The sequence below is a fragment of the Diorhabda carinulata genome, chromosome 2 (genome assembly GCF_026250575.1).
Source record: "Diorhabda carinulata isolate Delta chromosome 2, icDioCari1.1, whole genome shotgun sequence".
Lineage (NCBI taxonomy): Eukaryota > Metazoa > Arthropoda > Insecta > Coleoptera > Chrysomelidae > Diorhabda > Diorhabda carinulata.
This window is the reverse complement of record NC_079461.1, coordinates 25,245,421-25,263,250: the sequence shown is the minus strand read 5'-3', so window position 1 is coordinate 25,263,250 and position 17,830 is coordinate 25,245,421. Positions and strand designations below refer to the sequence as shown.

At 32.7% G+C, this 17,830-nt stretch overlaps 1 protein-coding gene across 2 annotated transcripts in view; it reads right to left on the bottom strand.

Annotated features, from left to right (window-relative positions):
- Positions 1-987: 987 nt before the first annotated feature.
- The window catches only part of LOC130904017 (somatomedin-B and thrombospondin type-1 domain-containing protein), a 205,882-nt gene continuing 189,039 nt past the window's right edge, over positions 988-17,830 (bottom strand). For both annotated transcript variants that reach the window (XM_057816512.1, XM_057816511.1), the window contains exons 4-5: positions 10,306-10,382; positions 988-8,921 (exon numbers count right to left, since the gene is read on the bottom strand). In XM_057816512.1, the coding sequence (XP_057672495.1) occupies positions 8,710-8,921; positions 10,306-10,382 (289 nt within the window). In that variant the 3' untranslated portion in view covers positions 988-8,709. The remainder of the gene's footprint in view (positions 8,922-10,305; positions 10,383-17,830) is intronic.

Sequence of the window (17,830 nt, the reverse complement as noted above, 5' to 3'; positions counted from 1 at the left end):
AAAATTCTTTATTTTTATCAAGTGCAGGTAGTACCACACGGGTTGGGGTCAATATATGGGTATATCCATTCACAAACACTAAAAATAGTGTGCCAAAGGCGTGTCAGTAGGATACTTGTATAAAGGAAATCCGAATCTTAAATAGGGTTGGAATAAGGCAGAGGCACTAATGGAAGATTAAACGCAAAACGCAACTGTATAATCTACTACCTAAGTAATCCCTACACAATATTTCAAGACCTACACCTATGGACGACACCGACATTGACCCGAATTGGACGGAATTCCCTGTTTTATTACTCTACACCTTTCTGAAATAGACTATAGTTGTTAGTTTATTATGCGTAATTATCGTTTTTATTACTTCACAAAGATCATATTAGATGCATATAGCTATTTTCTCATTCAAAAACTCCTACAATCATCGTACTGTAAATACAAATCATTTTTTCCAATGAGAAATACATAACCTCTCATGGCGGTGGTTCAAAACATTTTGTCATCATTCTTAGAAAATCGCGCTATTTTTTGGTGACGTGATAAAACATTGAGACAGAGTGTATGTGAACGTGTACCGAGTGGTTAGAAAGTATTATACGATTATAGGTTTGTTCCAACCTGCTAGTCGGAACCGTACTTGGAACGATTATCGTAAGCGTTTATAGATATTTTCTGCGCCATCTCCGGTTGTGCACGGTTCTTGTAACAGTACTTGATATCAACCAAGTCTTGAAAGTTCGCCAGCGATACCTAGGTCGGTTGGAACGCAAAACAGAATCCTTCGTATAACGGTAACTGCCCGGTTGGAAACCGTAATCTCGATTGCGCAGAATCGTCACTGTACCAAGGACGGTTTTTGATGGGTTGGAACGAACCTCATATACATTTTGTATAGTTTATAAAAAGTAGTACTTCAGAGTACAATCCGTCGACAAAGGACTAAAGAATATCGCTTTTAAACAATTAGATCGCAAATAAAACAATCGGTACAATTATTCAATCTTTATTTTGTTCGAACTCGACAAAACATTTGATTTTTATTTGATATGTTTGACAAAAATAGGTTATATATCACTACAAAAAGGATTAATCTTACTTAATATGTTAATTATATACATTAGTTCAAAGAAATATTGCTCACTAGGTTTACAAAGATTTAACGTCCTTAATTAAAATATTCTCTAACATTTAAACTACTGTTAGTATTTCTGCATACATATATAAGAAAAACATCATTACGTTTTATGCTGATCAAATCTAGGAGTAATATCTCATACAACGGTAGATAACCTATCAGCTAATTGTGGACAAATACTAACCATAGAGTTAATATTAAAGATAGAGAATGCGAGGTAAGGGCGCTTATAGAATTGGGCTGTACTGGTGATAGAGAGAAACAGAACATCAGTATACCATACTACTCAATTCTGATTGGATCGCCATGCCGTCGAAGTTGCAAGTAGGGACAATGGTAAAGGAAGGGAATCAAAAGTTTTGATTTTAATAGCGAGTAGAGATTAGTAAACCGATACTCTTCATCTCTTTTCTGCTATTCCTACCTTTAATATGAACTCTTTAACTCTATAATCTTACTCAGGAAGAGTTTTCATTAAACTTTCTGTCAGTCTCGTTCCGTTTTCTATGGAAATGTTAGCTTGTTGTTTTTCATGAAATCACTTTTTTCCCCGAAATAAAATAAGTACTTTTCTCCCCTATATTGAAAATAAATTTAAGAAAAGGTAGAGATTTAATTTCAGAATATTTTATTTTATAGATACTAAAGTTATAACTCGTTTATACCAAAAGCACAATTATTAAATGTGCATTGCATGAATGACTTTTCGTCATTTCGTGTTTCTTTAGTGTCTCCCCAGAAAATTAGCCATTGTTTTAGGAACCTTATTAAACTGGTTTTCACCTACAACCTGATTGATACAATTTTCATTGTGATATGCATAAAACAGGCGGCGTTCCTTTGCTGCTGTTGGACAAAGGGCTATGTACACTTAAACATATTTTTCAGTAACTACAACTCTCCTGTTTATATCATTCTTTGTTTCCTTAAGTTTCATAATTAATAACGTTCCTGAATCTTCAATATCATCTATTGTTACCTGGCTGATTTCACAAATTCGACAAGCTCATACAATCCCAAATACAACAGTAACCTTCACCAGCGTCCTATATGGACAGTTCTTAAGGGGAAATCTCGTTCGAGATATTTTATCTATACTGCGTATGCTTCATGCGCGCAAAAGAAGCACAGAACTAACTGAAGCGCCCGGAGGAGAGATAAAACGATACACTATTTGTTTCACTTAGTCGGAACACCTTCCAATTATAGAAACTGTCCATAAATGGTAATTAGTTTGAAATATTTTGAAATGTCTTCAATATATTGAAAGATTTTTAATCATTGAATAATTCGACCGCACTGTTGATGGCTTTTGTTGTTGTGTAAATTTCGAAAAATAAGCCACTAATACCGAGAAAGAACTTCTTCTTCTTCGTTTGCCATTCCATGAATCGAAAATACGCGGTTTCGCAAATTTTCCGCGATTTAACTGGCAATAATTTTTGTGACGCTACTTTGGCTACATCTACTAATTCCGGTGAAGTCAAAGAAAACACGGAATTAGACATTTTTTGCTTTATAGTATTGAAAATAACTTCTAAGCAAACAACAAAGGCACAATTTTCTAATCATATAAAAAATCAAATTGACAGCTATTTGATTACTTAAAAAGTTTCCTTAACAACGTAGTCCTAGTTGTTGCTATAAATACAACTTAGACTACTAATTTCAAAATTCAAATTTCACATCGATAATTTTTTGACTTGAATGTTGTAACAAAATAATTTCTCCATATTAAATCAAAGATAAAATTATGTATTATACACAGGAAAAATATTAGATTTTAGCTTTTGGTTTTTTGTTCTCTTTCGCGCAGCGGAATGATACAATACAACCTGAAGCTAATCTAGGACCTTTTTCCCTTGTATAATAAATAACTATTTATATCTATTCTACAACATTTTTTTACCAATATACCGATAACCTAAAAAAGTACAAAATGGTGAGCCTTAGTAATTTATCAATTACGCTGCTTTGAAGAATTAGTGAAAAAAAACTAAGTACGGATGATTAATAACTTTTAAGGGATGAAAAAACAATAATAAATGAAATAAGCCATGAGCTGATCGCATTTACCTGCGATATACTAAAGGAGAGAGGATGCTATCATATGATATGACCCGATTACTTCTTTAACTTTCCAAACGACAGTGAACGGGATTAAAATCACTTTTCGAACATTCAGTTCATGATCTTAGCTTCCGAAAACCCTTTGTGTTACCAAATTGTTGCTCACGCACTCATAATTAGTCTATTTAGAAGGGCTAATGATATAAAGGTTATCTATGGAAGTTTTCAAATATGTGTACCTTTTCTTAAGGGTCGAATTTTATATATTGGTTTAATTCGAATTGACCCACTTCGAGTTCACACGTATATTCATTATTGATAAGCCAGTTATTGTATTTATATGGAAATTGATTTTATCCAATCGATTAACAATAAATATAACAATTACTTTAAAATAAACCTTGTAATATTTGTAGATTTTGTGACTATTAGCGCGTACCATTTGAGTGCTTTTACAAGCGTCAAAAAATATTTTGAATGGATCAACAAAATTTGCTTCGCGAGAGCGCGCCTGAGAATTTGAACTGTTCAGTCTACACGTACAATTCAAACCTTCTCTTGGTTTATTTTGGATAATTTTACAAAAACTGTATATCATCGAAAAAAGCGTGAACGTGGAATCAGAGATAAAGTCAATTTTCAGAGATCATTTATTAAAAGAATTGAGTAGAGATTTCTGCAATTCATTGAATACTGACTCAAATTGAACTGAGAGATGTACAGTTGGACCCCCAATTACACATTTAGTTGAAAAAATTCAATTTGCATTCGTCTCAACTTAACTGTGCATTATGTTGAACTGAGACTGAATAACTACTCACTTAGTGGCCAAATTGATCGTTTTTGACCGGCGTTAGACAAGACAGTTCAAACCTTCAAAGTTTACAATGGATTAGAGCAGTGTTTCCCAACCTTTTTTGTGCTATGGCCCATTTTGGCCTTTCTAAAATTCTAATGCTCCATCCCTCTATGTAACATACAAATTTAATTGTTCATTAGAGGAACTTAAATTATAGGTTTTAGGAAGAAATCACTAGTTGATTGTTAACGAAGTACAGTAAGTAGTAAGTAAATTTTCAAAACTTATAATGGGAAACTGGAATTTATATTCCAATTAATTCTAGTAGAAAATTTTCTATATGAATTTATTATTTAAATTCACTGAGATCTTTATGCTTGATGCTTGCTGTATAGAGATGTAAATTCCAATTTGGTTAGTTTCAATCTTAAGCCACGATGTGTTATTCTTTCTTTTTTCACCAGAAAATTATTCACAAGACTAAATCAACATTCGCTAAATTTGATGATGAAATGGGTAGCAATAGCTTTATTAAACATTTTGTTGAAATTGGGTATTTGTTTTCCGTTTCCTTACAAAGCCATACCATCCCTCCTTTTAAATTGAATAAAGTTTTATCTGACCCATCATTTTGCATATTTGATATATCAAACAAATTAACAAACATTGCCTGTTTGCGATATGAATCACTTTACTTTTTTGAAGCCAAGATAAAGGTGATAAAGCCAAATATCTTCGCTTTTTCATCGACAAGATTTGTTCCTTAATTTAATATATTTAGGTTTTCAAATATATAGGCTAAATAGCTCTCAAACTCTTCACCATCGATTATTAACAGGTAATTAATTTCAAGTTTGTCGCTTGAAAAATTACAAGAGTATCAAACGAACTCATAATAATCTTATTTCGGTATGAAGTATTACTTCAAGAAATAGCTTGAAGAGGAGCTCACATTTGGCATTAGCTTCAATAGAATTATTTATTGAATTTTGGCGAGATGTTTGAGGCTACCAAGTTATCTTTATTAATAACATTGTACAAGAATAATTTATGGAATCGCATCTTTTATCAATTTTAATCAGCCATTTTAATTTCCCATCATATTAGTTTTTTCGTTTATATACATCTTTGTAGATAGATCATTTCTTCAGCAAAATGTCTTTTATTAATATAACTTTTTTGTTTTTAGCTTTTCAACAAGTTGTTTTCCAATATTCTAACTCATTTTGTCTATTCTTCTGCCAAGTATTGTTACTGAGTAGCATAGCTTTTACATATTTTCAAAACTGTTTTAAGAAATGCTGATATATTTTTTCATATAGTATGATTTTTTCTAGTTTTAGCTATGATCAAGCAATTTGATAACTATCTTCAAGAACACGATCATTAGTTGAAGTATGAACAGTAAGGAGACATTTTAATGTTGCTCTATTTTAAAAATTTTTCGTTAAAGTTCCAAAATATTTCAAATCAAAAATAATATGAGCACGTGTTTCATCTTCAAATACAACTCAAGACGACCTTGGATCATTGATTCTTTGGTCAAGCATCGTTGGCATAGAAGTCAAAAAAGAATCCACTCATCATGGATAGTATGAACCTAAATTTTAAATATCAATCCGAATATTAACGAGTTTTTTTCTTGCTTGTTTCAATCATTTTATCATGGGCTGAAACAAATCATTCGATTAAAAACTAAATTTAAACTAAAATTAGTGTAAAAGTAAACTAAAAAATACCTAATTAAATGACCCGAAGCGACTGTCGTCTCAATTTTCAAATTGCCCCCCTTAACAATCAAATTACCCTCTATGGAGCGTAGGCCCCACGTTGGGAAACACTAGATTAGATGAAGAAAGATGATTTCACTGCTTTTGGTTTATTTTCGTAATTTAACAAAAAAATCAAACTTCCAAAAAGCGTAAATGTAGATTCAATGATAAACCGAATCTTCAGACATCATTTATTGAGTAAAAGTTGAGTACAAAATCAGTAAATTTCTGCAATTCATTAACTGTTAGCTTGAATTGAATTGACAGCTGTACAGTTGAACATCCAAATAAATGGCGATTAGTTGAAAAAATTTTATTTGTCTCAATTTAACTATGCATTGAGTTGAACTGAGACTAAAACATCCACATCTGTAGTGGTTAAACTGTACAGTTCGCTGAAAAATGAACTGAACGAGTGTGGTTGACTTTAGACAACACGGTAAGAGTGTTATTGGTCATAACTAAGGATACAATGTCACATAATACTTCGAACACAAATTTATATTCTGAAGGCGCTTTTCATTTGGCGACTGTGATCCTGATAGATACGATATATTCATGAATTTATAGACCAGCATAAAACGCGTATACAAAAAGTTATTATGGCACAACATATTTAAAAATTACTATTTCTATTCGTAAAAAATTCGAGTTGATGATGTTATCATAACTCAGTTTAAAACCGAACATAATATTTAGTAATAATAAAACATTCATACCGTTTATATTTCAAGAGAAGCATTAAAAAAAGTAGAAAAAATCAGTCAATGTTTGACTACCTAATTTTGGGAGAGTTATGTGTTAATTTTTGAGATCTGTTTACATTGGTAGCATTCAGCGGACGAAACCGTTGTACAATTGTTGTTAAACTTTATAGTTTATTTCAGTAAAGTATAGAGTAATAAAACCTCATTAGGTATGCAAGGGGATCACAGAGTGACCCAACGAATATTTAAACCACTTTCATAGTATGGCATTGATTGTAAAATTCTTTCATTTTATCAAATCCAGGTAGTACCACCCGGGTTGGGGTCAATATATGGGTTTAGCCTATTGTTGTTGTCCATCCACAAATACTGCAAAAGCGTGTCGATAGGATACTCGTAAAAAGGAAAACCGAATCTGAAATAGGGTTGGAATTAAGTAGAGGCACTAATAGAAGGTTAAACGGTACCGTTTAAATGCAAAACGTAACTGTAAAATCTACTACCTAAGTAATCCCTACACAATATTTCGATATCGACACTTCAGGCCAGAAAACATAATTTTCCTTATTCTCTTACGCAATTACTTGAAATTTTAATATTACAAACTATTCCAAGACCTACACCTATGGCCGACACCGAAATTGAGCCGAAATGGACGGAGTTCCCCATTTTATTATTCTACACCTTTCTGAAATAGACTATAGCCAAATCGTTGGCTGGCGCATACGCTACAAACTCAACACGTTCTGGAGCGGATGCCATAAATCGGAGTGCTTTCAATTTGTGCTAGGTAACGGTAGCGGCATTGAAACGTGAGAGAAGTGAATCAACTGAGTTCTGTGATCAAATGTAAGGCTGTAGCCTTCTCAGAAGAAAATGATTGAATTCGGTCAAGAGGATGACGAAACTGAATTGGAACTTCATGAATTAATCATATAATTTAGCGTTGAATTATATGCATACAAAAGTGAGTGAATGCTGAATACACATCGTAATTTATAACAAAAAAACTAGATGAAGTACCACCGCGTGATAAACATTCGTTAAGTTTAATAAAAAAAGTTTTGTACTAAACAAAAAACAACCAATATAGCCTCTATGTAAACAATACACTACAATAAACTAACAATATATATATATATAAATCAAAAACGGCTTGCCTGCGAACGATCAACACGTTCCCGATTACTCCTTACTAGTTGCGATAAAAGCTACGTCCGCTGAATGCGACTATTGATAGATTTTGATAGTTCTGATCAAAGAACGTTTGGTTTTGTTGAAGTCATATATATAATACTTCTACATGGACACTTCCTGTAAGTGGAAGCTGTTCCGACTAAGGAAGACAGGATGACAACGATTTCTCTATCCTCCGAGGCTCCAGCTCGGTTCTGCGCATTCTCAAGCATGCGCAACCTTTACGAGATATCTGGAACGAGAGAGAAAATAATATATTGTCGGCACCTTAATAGTGGGACATTCCTTCCCGTTTAAACTGTTCACATAGAAGTATTCCATATATGGTTGAAGTATCAAACAAAGATGCAAAAAATATAAAACTTCCAACGACATTTTTGAATTTTGTGGTGAAAGTAACAAAATATAAATTAGAATAGCTTTTAAAGTGAAATAATAAATCAAATATCGGCAAAAATGAAATGTTTGACATTTTCTAGAACCGGTGAATATGATTGAAATAGTTGATAAGACTGGTCATCTCTAAAAATTTTTTTTAGAAATAGTTTGTATGATAATAATTAGATTTTGACTTTATATTTATCATTTGCTGGGTAATGTTCATATTATTTTGTCTATATCACAGGATTTAATAATGAGGGGTTGCCAATTTGATTTATGAAAACTATTACTACAAGTTATGTGGAAGTTAGGTTATAAAATTCTGTCAATAAGTTTTGTTTTAAACGTAATTAAATAAATTTGCTTCAAAAACTCGATTTTCATTCTTATTTTACATATTTAAACGAAAAAAATTCAAAATTGATAGGATTAACAATTTCCAATTTATGAGTAAATATACTTTTTCGACAATATTTTTTATGAAAATGGTTTAGTTAAGATGAGCTATCTGATTTACATACGTACATCCATCTAATACATGAATTAATTGATATACACTCCTCTCCAAAACATTACTGCTTTTTAATTGATTAGGTTTTCAAAAAAACTCACGAGTTATGGAAAAAAGTAGGATCTATCAATTTATGTTTAGACAAATATGAATGCAGCACCATTCGAGCATGTTCTTACAGAACAATTTCTGTCCGGATCTGAACGTGTTCTTAACCATTTTCCATGACAATGTGGAGCAGAAAGAGCCGACCATCTGGTAACATGACCTTCAGTTCCATGACCATGGCATCTCCAATTGAGTTCTTCATGTAGAGCTTCCGATTCGCAGCGAACGCAGACTTTATCACCTATAAAACGTTATTTAACATAAAAACTAACAGCAAAACAATTGTGCAATTACATAAACGATGGACTCAAATTTCTAGTCCTTATTTTTTGTTAAGATCAATTCTTTTTTAAATTTCAACTTTAAAACTAATTGAGCAACGAGAATACCCCAATAAAATGATTTTTAGAGGATGAAGATATCTACAAAATAAGGGCTCGAAGCTCTAGATCGGATAATTAGACCCCGAAAAAATTTTTTAACACGCACTTCAAAATTTGTGTTTTATTTCCAGCAGGTTATGCATCTGATTTGAAAGTTTGGAACAAATGACATGATATAAGCGCGCTTGGAGTCAAATGGAGGAAGGAAGAGAATGATTAACTACGGGGAAGAGCAGAGCAAATTTTATACATATCCAAGACGATGAATAAATAAGTATTCGAAAGTTCGGAAATATATTAGAGATAGAACACTTGGTGTTTAATTTTGCCGCATTTCCCCTAAGAAAACTCGCAGTAATAAATGCGCATAATTTTTCTGAAGAAGCCACAAGAAATCATAGAGTATACGACTCATTCCAACATCCAGCTGAGAAAACTGACAGAATACACCAGGAAAGACTACGCCAGGTACCCAAAGCCAAGAAATCAACTGGACCACGTACAACAGTGTAGACAATAAGAAGAAAAAGAATAAAGAGCCTATATGGTTTATTGCAGAATACACTCTTCAGGGATATTTATTTTTCATTTTGAGGGAGTCATGTTGGAAGTGAAGGAAATAACTATATGTTATTTATCAACATTTCGCAGCATAAACTGTAGCTGTTTGAACGGACTAAAAAGTCAATTTTTTTTGTTATTTTACTCCAAAATAAAAATAAAACATTGAAATATCTTCTGTGCCAAATTAATTTATAAATGCTTTCCTTTCGTCGTCGCTTTGTCTCCCGATCTTCGCGAAGTTTATTATAGTTTTTTACACGTTTTTAGACATTTTGTCGAAAAATTGAGATTTTCCAGCAGAAAATACACTGTCTATTTAGTATCGCGCTTTTGAATCAACTAATACTCCGACACAGCAGTCTCCTTTTGTATATATGCAGAAATTTAAGAGCTACAGCTCAAATAATTACGGAGTTGACGATCTCCGAAAAAATTCTTTCTTATTTTTCTTAATATTCTCATAATCCAATTGAAACGTTCAACGTCTCGTTTGTGAAATTTTTATATTCTAAATATTTCAAATACACTCTGGAAATATTTAATTCCACAATTGGTTTTCTTTTGTTCTTATATACCGCCATTTCAAATCCCCATACCATGGCCTATAAATAATATCAGGTATTTAATTAGTAAGATCCTAAATTACGACCGAAGAAGTAAGATAATAAAAAAAACTACCTTCTTTAAGTGCCTTATAGTCTTCTTCTTTTCGGCATGCTTTGGAAGCTTTGATTATTTCGAATTCCACACAGTACCTGCAATAGAAAAAGGAATTACGTAAACTAAAAAGTAATATATGCATCACTATCTGTTTTATATGTAGTAGTATCAGTAAATGATACTTGAGCTCGTACTCAATGTTTAATTCGCAATGAAGTACAAAGCCAATGCCATGAATTAATTTCTCGTCAACCTTATATTTTTCGTTGCATATTATATGAAATAAGTGAAAGAATTTGATATTTTAGTGTTTTATTTGTTAAAATTTTGTTATCAACCTGTATATCCTCTATATAAAGTAATTAGCCATTCCATATAGCTCAAATCGTTTCCCTTTTGGAAAATTATGATTTAAGAGCACATCAAACCATAACTGACAGATGTTGCGCTTTTTACGGAAAACCAATAATTTCCTGAGCCGGCAAACGTGTTTTTATACACCAAACTCAAAAGAACACTGGAAGGGAACAGGGACATTAAAAAGTCTTTAGTAGAATATAAGTAGATTTGACTGGAATATCACTTAACTGGAGTTTTGAAAGTGTGCCCCTTTTCCATTTTCTTAAAAATTTGGTTAATATTCTTCACATTTAGCGATCAATTTATCTTAATGAAACTTTATAGCTTGATATCCATTTATTTGCTTGTAACATTTATATTTATTTTTGTGCCTCTGATTCTCTTAGGAAGTTCAAATCTACCGTATTCACCTCACGGAAAACATTTACACGGAATAAATTTATCTATCGCCTGGCATAGATAACCTCTTAATTTTCGGATCCGTCGTTAAACTGGTCCTTCTATTTGAGGTAAATGGAGAGCACAGCAAACGTAGAGGTAAGAGGTGGCCTTCATTAGACATGACACAAGAAGAAGAATGCTTGATCCAAATACTTACCGGCCACGAATGGAGTAGCCTGCAAGATCTGTAAGCAAAGCTGAGGATTTCAGGTGTTCACACAAAAAGACATCTAAAAATGAAAGATCCGGTGATCTGGTCAGGCAATCCATCAGACTTCTTCCTTACCTGTTGAAAGCTCTGAAAAACGTTGTTTTACGCGTCTATAATGTGGAGTATCTCATTCTGTTGGTCTTATAAAAGATTGTAAGACATATTGAGTCAATAACGTCTCTAACAAATGAGTAGTCAATAAATACGGCTGTAATAAAGTGATTATGTAAATCATCAACCTTCACATTCAACTTCTAGGATGTTTGTGTATGTACTATAAATAAATGAAGGTGGCTCCAACGCTAATAATGGCAGTTATCTCTTTTAAATTCATCATCGAACATAAAGGTAGACTGTGAGAAAACTGCGCAATATACGTTTTTCCCAAAATTTAAGTCGACTATCAGGATCATCTTTGTTCAATTTCTTGTACTAATCTTATTTTATAATGGTGAAACATAAGATGGTCGATGGGCAAGCGCTACTTTAATAGCTTCATTTGTATTGAATGTTATACTTCTTGTTTTCAATTCTTCACGTCACATGTGGCTTCAATTGGTTAATGTATTGATTGGTATTAATCCTTGCCGTAGTCTTAGCACACTGATTTCTATTCTTTCCTTAGTAGAATATAGCAATTTGGAGACCAACGTACAGTTTAGTTACTAATTAGGATTAATTTTTTTTGCATCTAAAATCATAACAGCAAAATTTTGTATTTTTGCTGTTATTACATGAGTTACTTCCGAAATATCTTCGAAGTTATCCATTCGAGGAACCCCCAAAACAGCAACCAGCATGTGTACCCAATTCGAACATCGACGGAGATTTACTGAGCATATTAGTATCGCTTTTGGAGGCACAGGCAGGAACAGGGGCTTTGGATTGGTTTTTATATAGATATATAAGAAGTTTTCATAAATATCACTAATAAGTAGAGCAGAAATAGCTCAGAAAATAGAAAAACAATACGCTGGCCAGCCAGATAATCACGACCATCAAGGATGGAACTACCATTGTAGAAGAGTGACGTGAAGTTGTCTTTTATCCACGTTCCTCCTGTCCTTGGTAGAAGAACTACTAAAGGAAATAAGGAAAATGTACGGGGTTGATGATTTTTCGATCATCATCTGTGGATACTTTATGACATTACTATAAGTCAGTCGATGTGCTCTGAAAGTAGTGGAGAGCTTGTCACAATAGCCATAAATATCAGACAAGAAGGCTATGGTTGAAGCCTGTACAAAATACTACAAATATGATAATAACTGTAACCTTATTCTAAACGAGGAAAATCTGCTCTATAACGAGTGTGAGTAGTACAAATATCTAGAAGTCATCCCGGAAACTTTTCTGTAAGTCCTATCTGAAAGGGAATTACTTTTATTAGAACGGGCCATTGTAGGAAGCTAGTGCCTTCTAGCATGATGTGGATATTGAGGCCACTCTCAATTTCATGCAAACTCACGCTTTTATGGTCTAGGCTTATATTAACACACAGAGTAAAAACCTAAATTAAAAACATACAATATTGTTTAGAGACATAACTTATCTTTTAAATGATGTGTCACTTGAAACGGTACTGTATTTTTAGTTCGAGCACTCTGTAAAAATTCGACCGATTACACTTTTTAATCTCATTCTCAGCATGATAATTGAAAATATAATGAAAACTGGCACGCTTCCAATTTTTTTTACTTCCTCAAAAACCCCAAAGTTTATGTAAATTCTTATATTAGTGAATCACTTAAAACTTTAAAACAAGTCAATTACGTTGTGTATAAAAAATAATAAACACGATAAAGCATTCTATTTTTATCTAGAATAAAGTTTCTAAATTGAGCAAGTTTCCGAATTCCAGCAGGATCCGGAGCTAATATGTATGTATCCATCGGGACTACTTGTCAGTAGAGAGATTAAGAGTTTTTGTATGAAAGAAGTGACTAGTTGCACCTCCGAGATCACAAAGGTCGTGTTTTTAGATCTGGTCAAACTTTATACATGTCGGTTTATTTTCCAAGTTTTCAACAAAAGCTTTTGGGAACAGCAAACATCATAAATGAAATGATAAACGTTGTTTATCATTTCAAGGTTTATTCAACTTTTTTTAGAAAGTTTTCAACTCTTCAACTTCATTAAATTGAAAATCACGATTCATGTTACTCTATAAAAGAATTGAGAAGTATAAGTATTTGTTGAAAAAAGTTGCTTATGAAATTAAATTTTGAAAAACTCATCAGTTAAATAACTCAATTCATTGCTGTGGTTAAACTATTTATTAAACAAAAAAAAAGAACCCTATATCCGTGTAAAAGCTGTTTTAAATACCAAATCTTATCGTGAACAAAAACTATACTTATAAAAATGGATATTTATGGTCGTTTAGAGTCGCACCAATATAAAATAAAAGTAAGTTATACGTTAATGGAACTTCAAATGTCCAAGGGACACTTGGAATTACTTAACTATTAGCTTGGTTTCCAATAGTGTACAATCTGCCTTTAGTACTAAATCTTATTGTATACAATAAAAACTATAAATAACCAGTAGTAACCAGTAGTAATGGAGGGTAAAATAAGGAACATTTTGTATCACTTCACTATATGATTAACAGATCATAATAGTTTCCATCAGTATTGGTGAGATAAACCATCACGGAATAAATATAGAAGTGCTAACTTAATAGCCCAGCGTGCATAGTCAGCTAATGAAAACGTGTGGACGTCGAGAAGTCAACGTTGATATAAATTCTAATGGAATTTATCATTCTTTGTTATTTTCATTATTCAAATTCATATGTAAGTAGTTGTCTTGCAAAATTTCAAGTATTTTTGATTTTGTAAATTATTTTTTTTTTGAAAAGTTTGAAATGCAAATGAAATATTTGTATATATCGGTAAAGAATCTTCTTGAAATGTTGTAAGAAGGAAGTTTTTAAAAAGCCAAGTATTTTTGTATAAAATACAAAATGTTACGTTCTATTATTAACCAGAAATTCTGAGAGTTCATAGTCATCGTCTATCTGATTTCACACATAAAGACATCTTGTATCGATATTCTAGTGTCGTAGGCTATTCAAATTAAAATGAAAGCTATAGATCATTTAAAAATGCATTATACCATAGTTTTTATAGCAAAGGATTATATATGTTACTGTGAATGTCTGAAATGCAGTATAGATACTCTGGTGCCTGTAAACATCCACCAAGGTAGTTGGTGAATGACCGTTATTTATCCTTTTCATTACCAATTTGAGATGGCTGTAATACAAATGCTATTCACGAAACTATTCAGGATTTTGATTTACCGCGACAGGAATCGTTATTAAAACTGGAGAGCTGAACCACCAGCCAATTTTTTCATGCGAATGATTTCTAAACTGATTCGGAATCAGACCCGCGATCAAAGCTTGTATTGCGTTTTGTCGAGTATGATGCCCACGGTTGCCAACCGTCCCCTATTTCCTGGGCAGATTTCCATTCGCTTGCCCCGTGTCACGCCTTGTCTGAACCCCGGGATATGGATTGTCCCGGGTTTGAGAGTTAAGTAGTAAAAATGTAACAGGGGAATTGATGCTTTGCTACTAAATCGAAATGGCGTTCTTCTCAGTAGCCTACCGTAGTGGCCTATTATAAAACCAGTTTTTTCTGTAGTTAGATCTTTGACAAATTTTACAATCCTGAAGAAATGGACTCAGATTTTCGCTATTGCCAAAGAAGAGAATTGGATGCGCTAAAAACCGTTGTGTTCTGAGTATCCTTTCTTCTAGCGCCTATGTCGACAGGGTATTTTCTCACATGCTGTTAAAATGAAGGCAGTCAAGAAACCTTTGCAGCGTGGATATAAGAGCCGAAGCTCAAATTTTTAACAAGATAAGGGCTTGATAAATGCAGCGTGACGACGTGAATATTGTAGGGTGGCCGGAAGATTTTTTTAACTAAATCGTCATGAATAGTACTATTATAAGTAAAATAACCAGCTTCGTAACTTTGATAAAACTTATGGAAATGTTGGTCCCAAGGTGTAGAATGTGCATTGCGGCTAGAGGTGGCCACTTTGAAAATTTACTTTAAATTTCATAAATAAATTTTTTTTTATTCACATTATGATGCAGCATTTTCTATCATAACTTGATCAGAAAAATCATAAAATAGCAAGAATTTATTTTAAACCAATTGTTTGATTTTTTTTCCACTTCGCTGTCTTTGAAGGCTAATTCTAGCAAATTCAAATATTTTTTATTGATGAGTGTTGAGCACACGTTTTAAGCCTACTAAGAAACCATGAAGTGGCCTGTTTAGATTTTTAATTTAAATTTGAAAACTTAGATCATAACTCACAATACGCAACATTTTGTATTGAGACCAACATTTCCATAATTTTTATCAAAGTTACAAAGCTGGTTATTTTACGTATAATAGTACTATTCATGACGATTTAGTTACAAAAAAAATATCAGAAAAGTCTAATACTTTTCTTTATAGATTATTTTTAAGATGTTCAAGTCGAAAATTCTCAAAACTTTATAAAAAAATTCATAACTCGAAAACCGTGAAAAATCGCAGAATAAAAATGGAGGTGATTCGAAGACTCCATGACACGAGGGACTTGTTTTTTTGTTTTTTTTATGTCAATCTTCCGGCCACCCTATATAATGAATCGAGAATGGTGGATGACTGGCACTCCAAATAAAACAATATACTATTGTAGTAAAACTTTGTTCAACAATCCCAAAAAGAACAAAAGAATTTTTGTTCGTCCTTGAATTTTCCGTTGATATTTAGCTATTAAATCAATCCATTATTCACTTTTCTTATTGTCAAATGCCGAGTCTGACCGATTGAAGATATCAGCACATCAATCATTTTTTTAAATAGTATTTTTGTGTTAATAACATGTGAGTTTGTTTGATTAACAGGGCCGTGCAAAAACATTTCATAAAATATATTTCAATTATTTTGAATCAATGCATTACCAAATTACCAAACAAACGGATTATCTGAAGGAATTAAGTGAGCTACGGTCCCGGGACAAACTGGAGTGGAGATTAATGAATTAGCGGACAGATTTGCTAAAGCAGGGCCAGATGAACTATTGGTAAGACCTATACCCATCTGTGGAATAGATTACAGGATAATAGAGAGAACACATGAAAAGGAGGAAGATAGATTATACCAGTAAATGATGTTTTATCACTTATTGGCATAATCTGTAGGAGCTGAAACAAATACTCCTGGGAACCTATAGCCGAAGAAGAGCTATTGAAGGTCAATCTATGTAAGCATACTTTACGGATACTCGCAGGAGTAGGTTTAGTAGAGAATACAATGTGCAAATTCTGCTACGTAGAGGAAGAAACTTCTTTCCACATTCTTCCAAAGTATGTCAGACTACTACTACCATATCTTGAACTCCCTCAAAGTAGTGAGAATACAAGCTGTTTAGCATCACCAAGAGGCACAACATATCCTTTGGATCGTAGTAGACTTAAAATTATACATACATACATACAACGAAGTGTTATTAAAGAGTTGTAGTATTACATAATTTTGTGAAAAGATGAGATACCAAGTAAAATAAGATAAGATAGAGATGTAGAAGCCATCAACACAGATTCGACGAGGCAATTTGACAGCATCATAACTAAATATATCCAGCAATGTTATCAATAGTGGAAACGGCGTTGGCAGAAGTGCATTTTGTTTCAGGAAGAGTACTTTGAAGGAGACCATATTGTAATACCTGAATAATTGAACAAATAAACTTATTCATCTTTTATAGGTACATATTTTTTGGACAAACCTCGTATAGTGATCTAACGATTAAAATTCCTGTATATACTAAGCCCTAAGGAAAGAGGAGAATTGTTTAGAAGCAAATCTCAGAAAATTGTTTTGTAAAATTTAATAGAACATTCATTTACACAGTTGGATAGATGTTAATCTAGGTATTACTTTAATGAATTGTATTTTCCTGTTGCAATTTAGTATACTCACCGACCAAAAAAAATGTAATAAATAGTATGAACTTTGGCGTACGTCACTGATCGGCTCGGCACTTTGTTACAAAGGCTTTTTTACTTTTTTCGAATAACCTTGAGCAACCTTTTACCAAATATCGGTTGAAAACAATATTTATTTTTATCACTACACACGTGTTACTCATATGCGGCATTTTAAAACGACTGTCTATGAGTGCCTTCTAAGCCGGTGGTCTTTGTTTTTTTGGAATGCTCTGTTGCCATATGTACTTTCGAACTTTAATAATGATTAAATTAGTAAATATGTCGTTTCCAAGCTAATTATATTTTTCTTTCATTATTGTCAAATGATTTCCAGATTTCGTCTCATACTATATTGATACTCGTTATATAAACCTTGACGCCCTAAACTGATTTCTTCACTAAATTGAAGCGTTTCATATCTTCTCTCATTTTGTCCGATTTAGTGGGAAACATTTTTAACTACTATTTCGTACTTATAATATTGTTACAAACAAGTCCATGATATGTGCTGTGAAACCAGGCCTGCC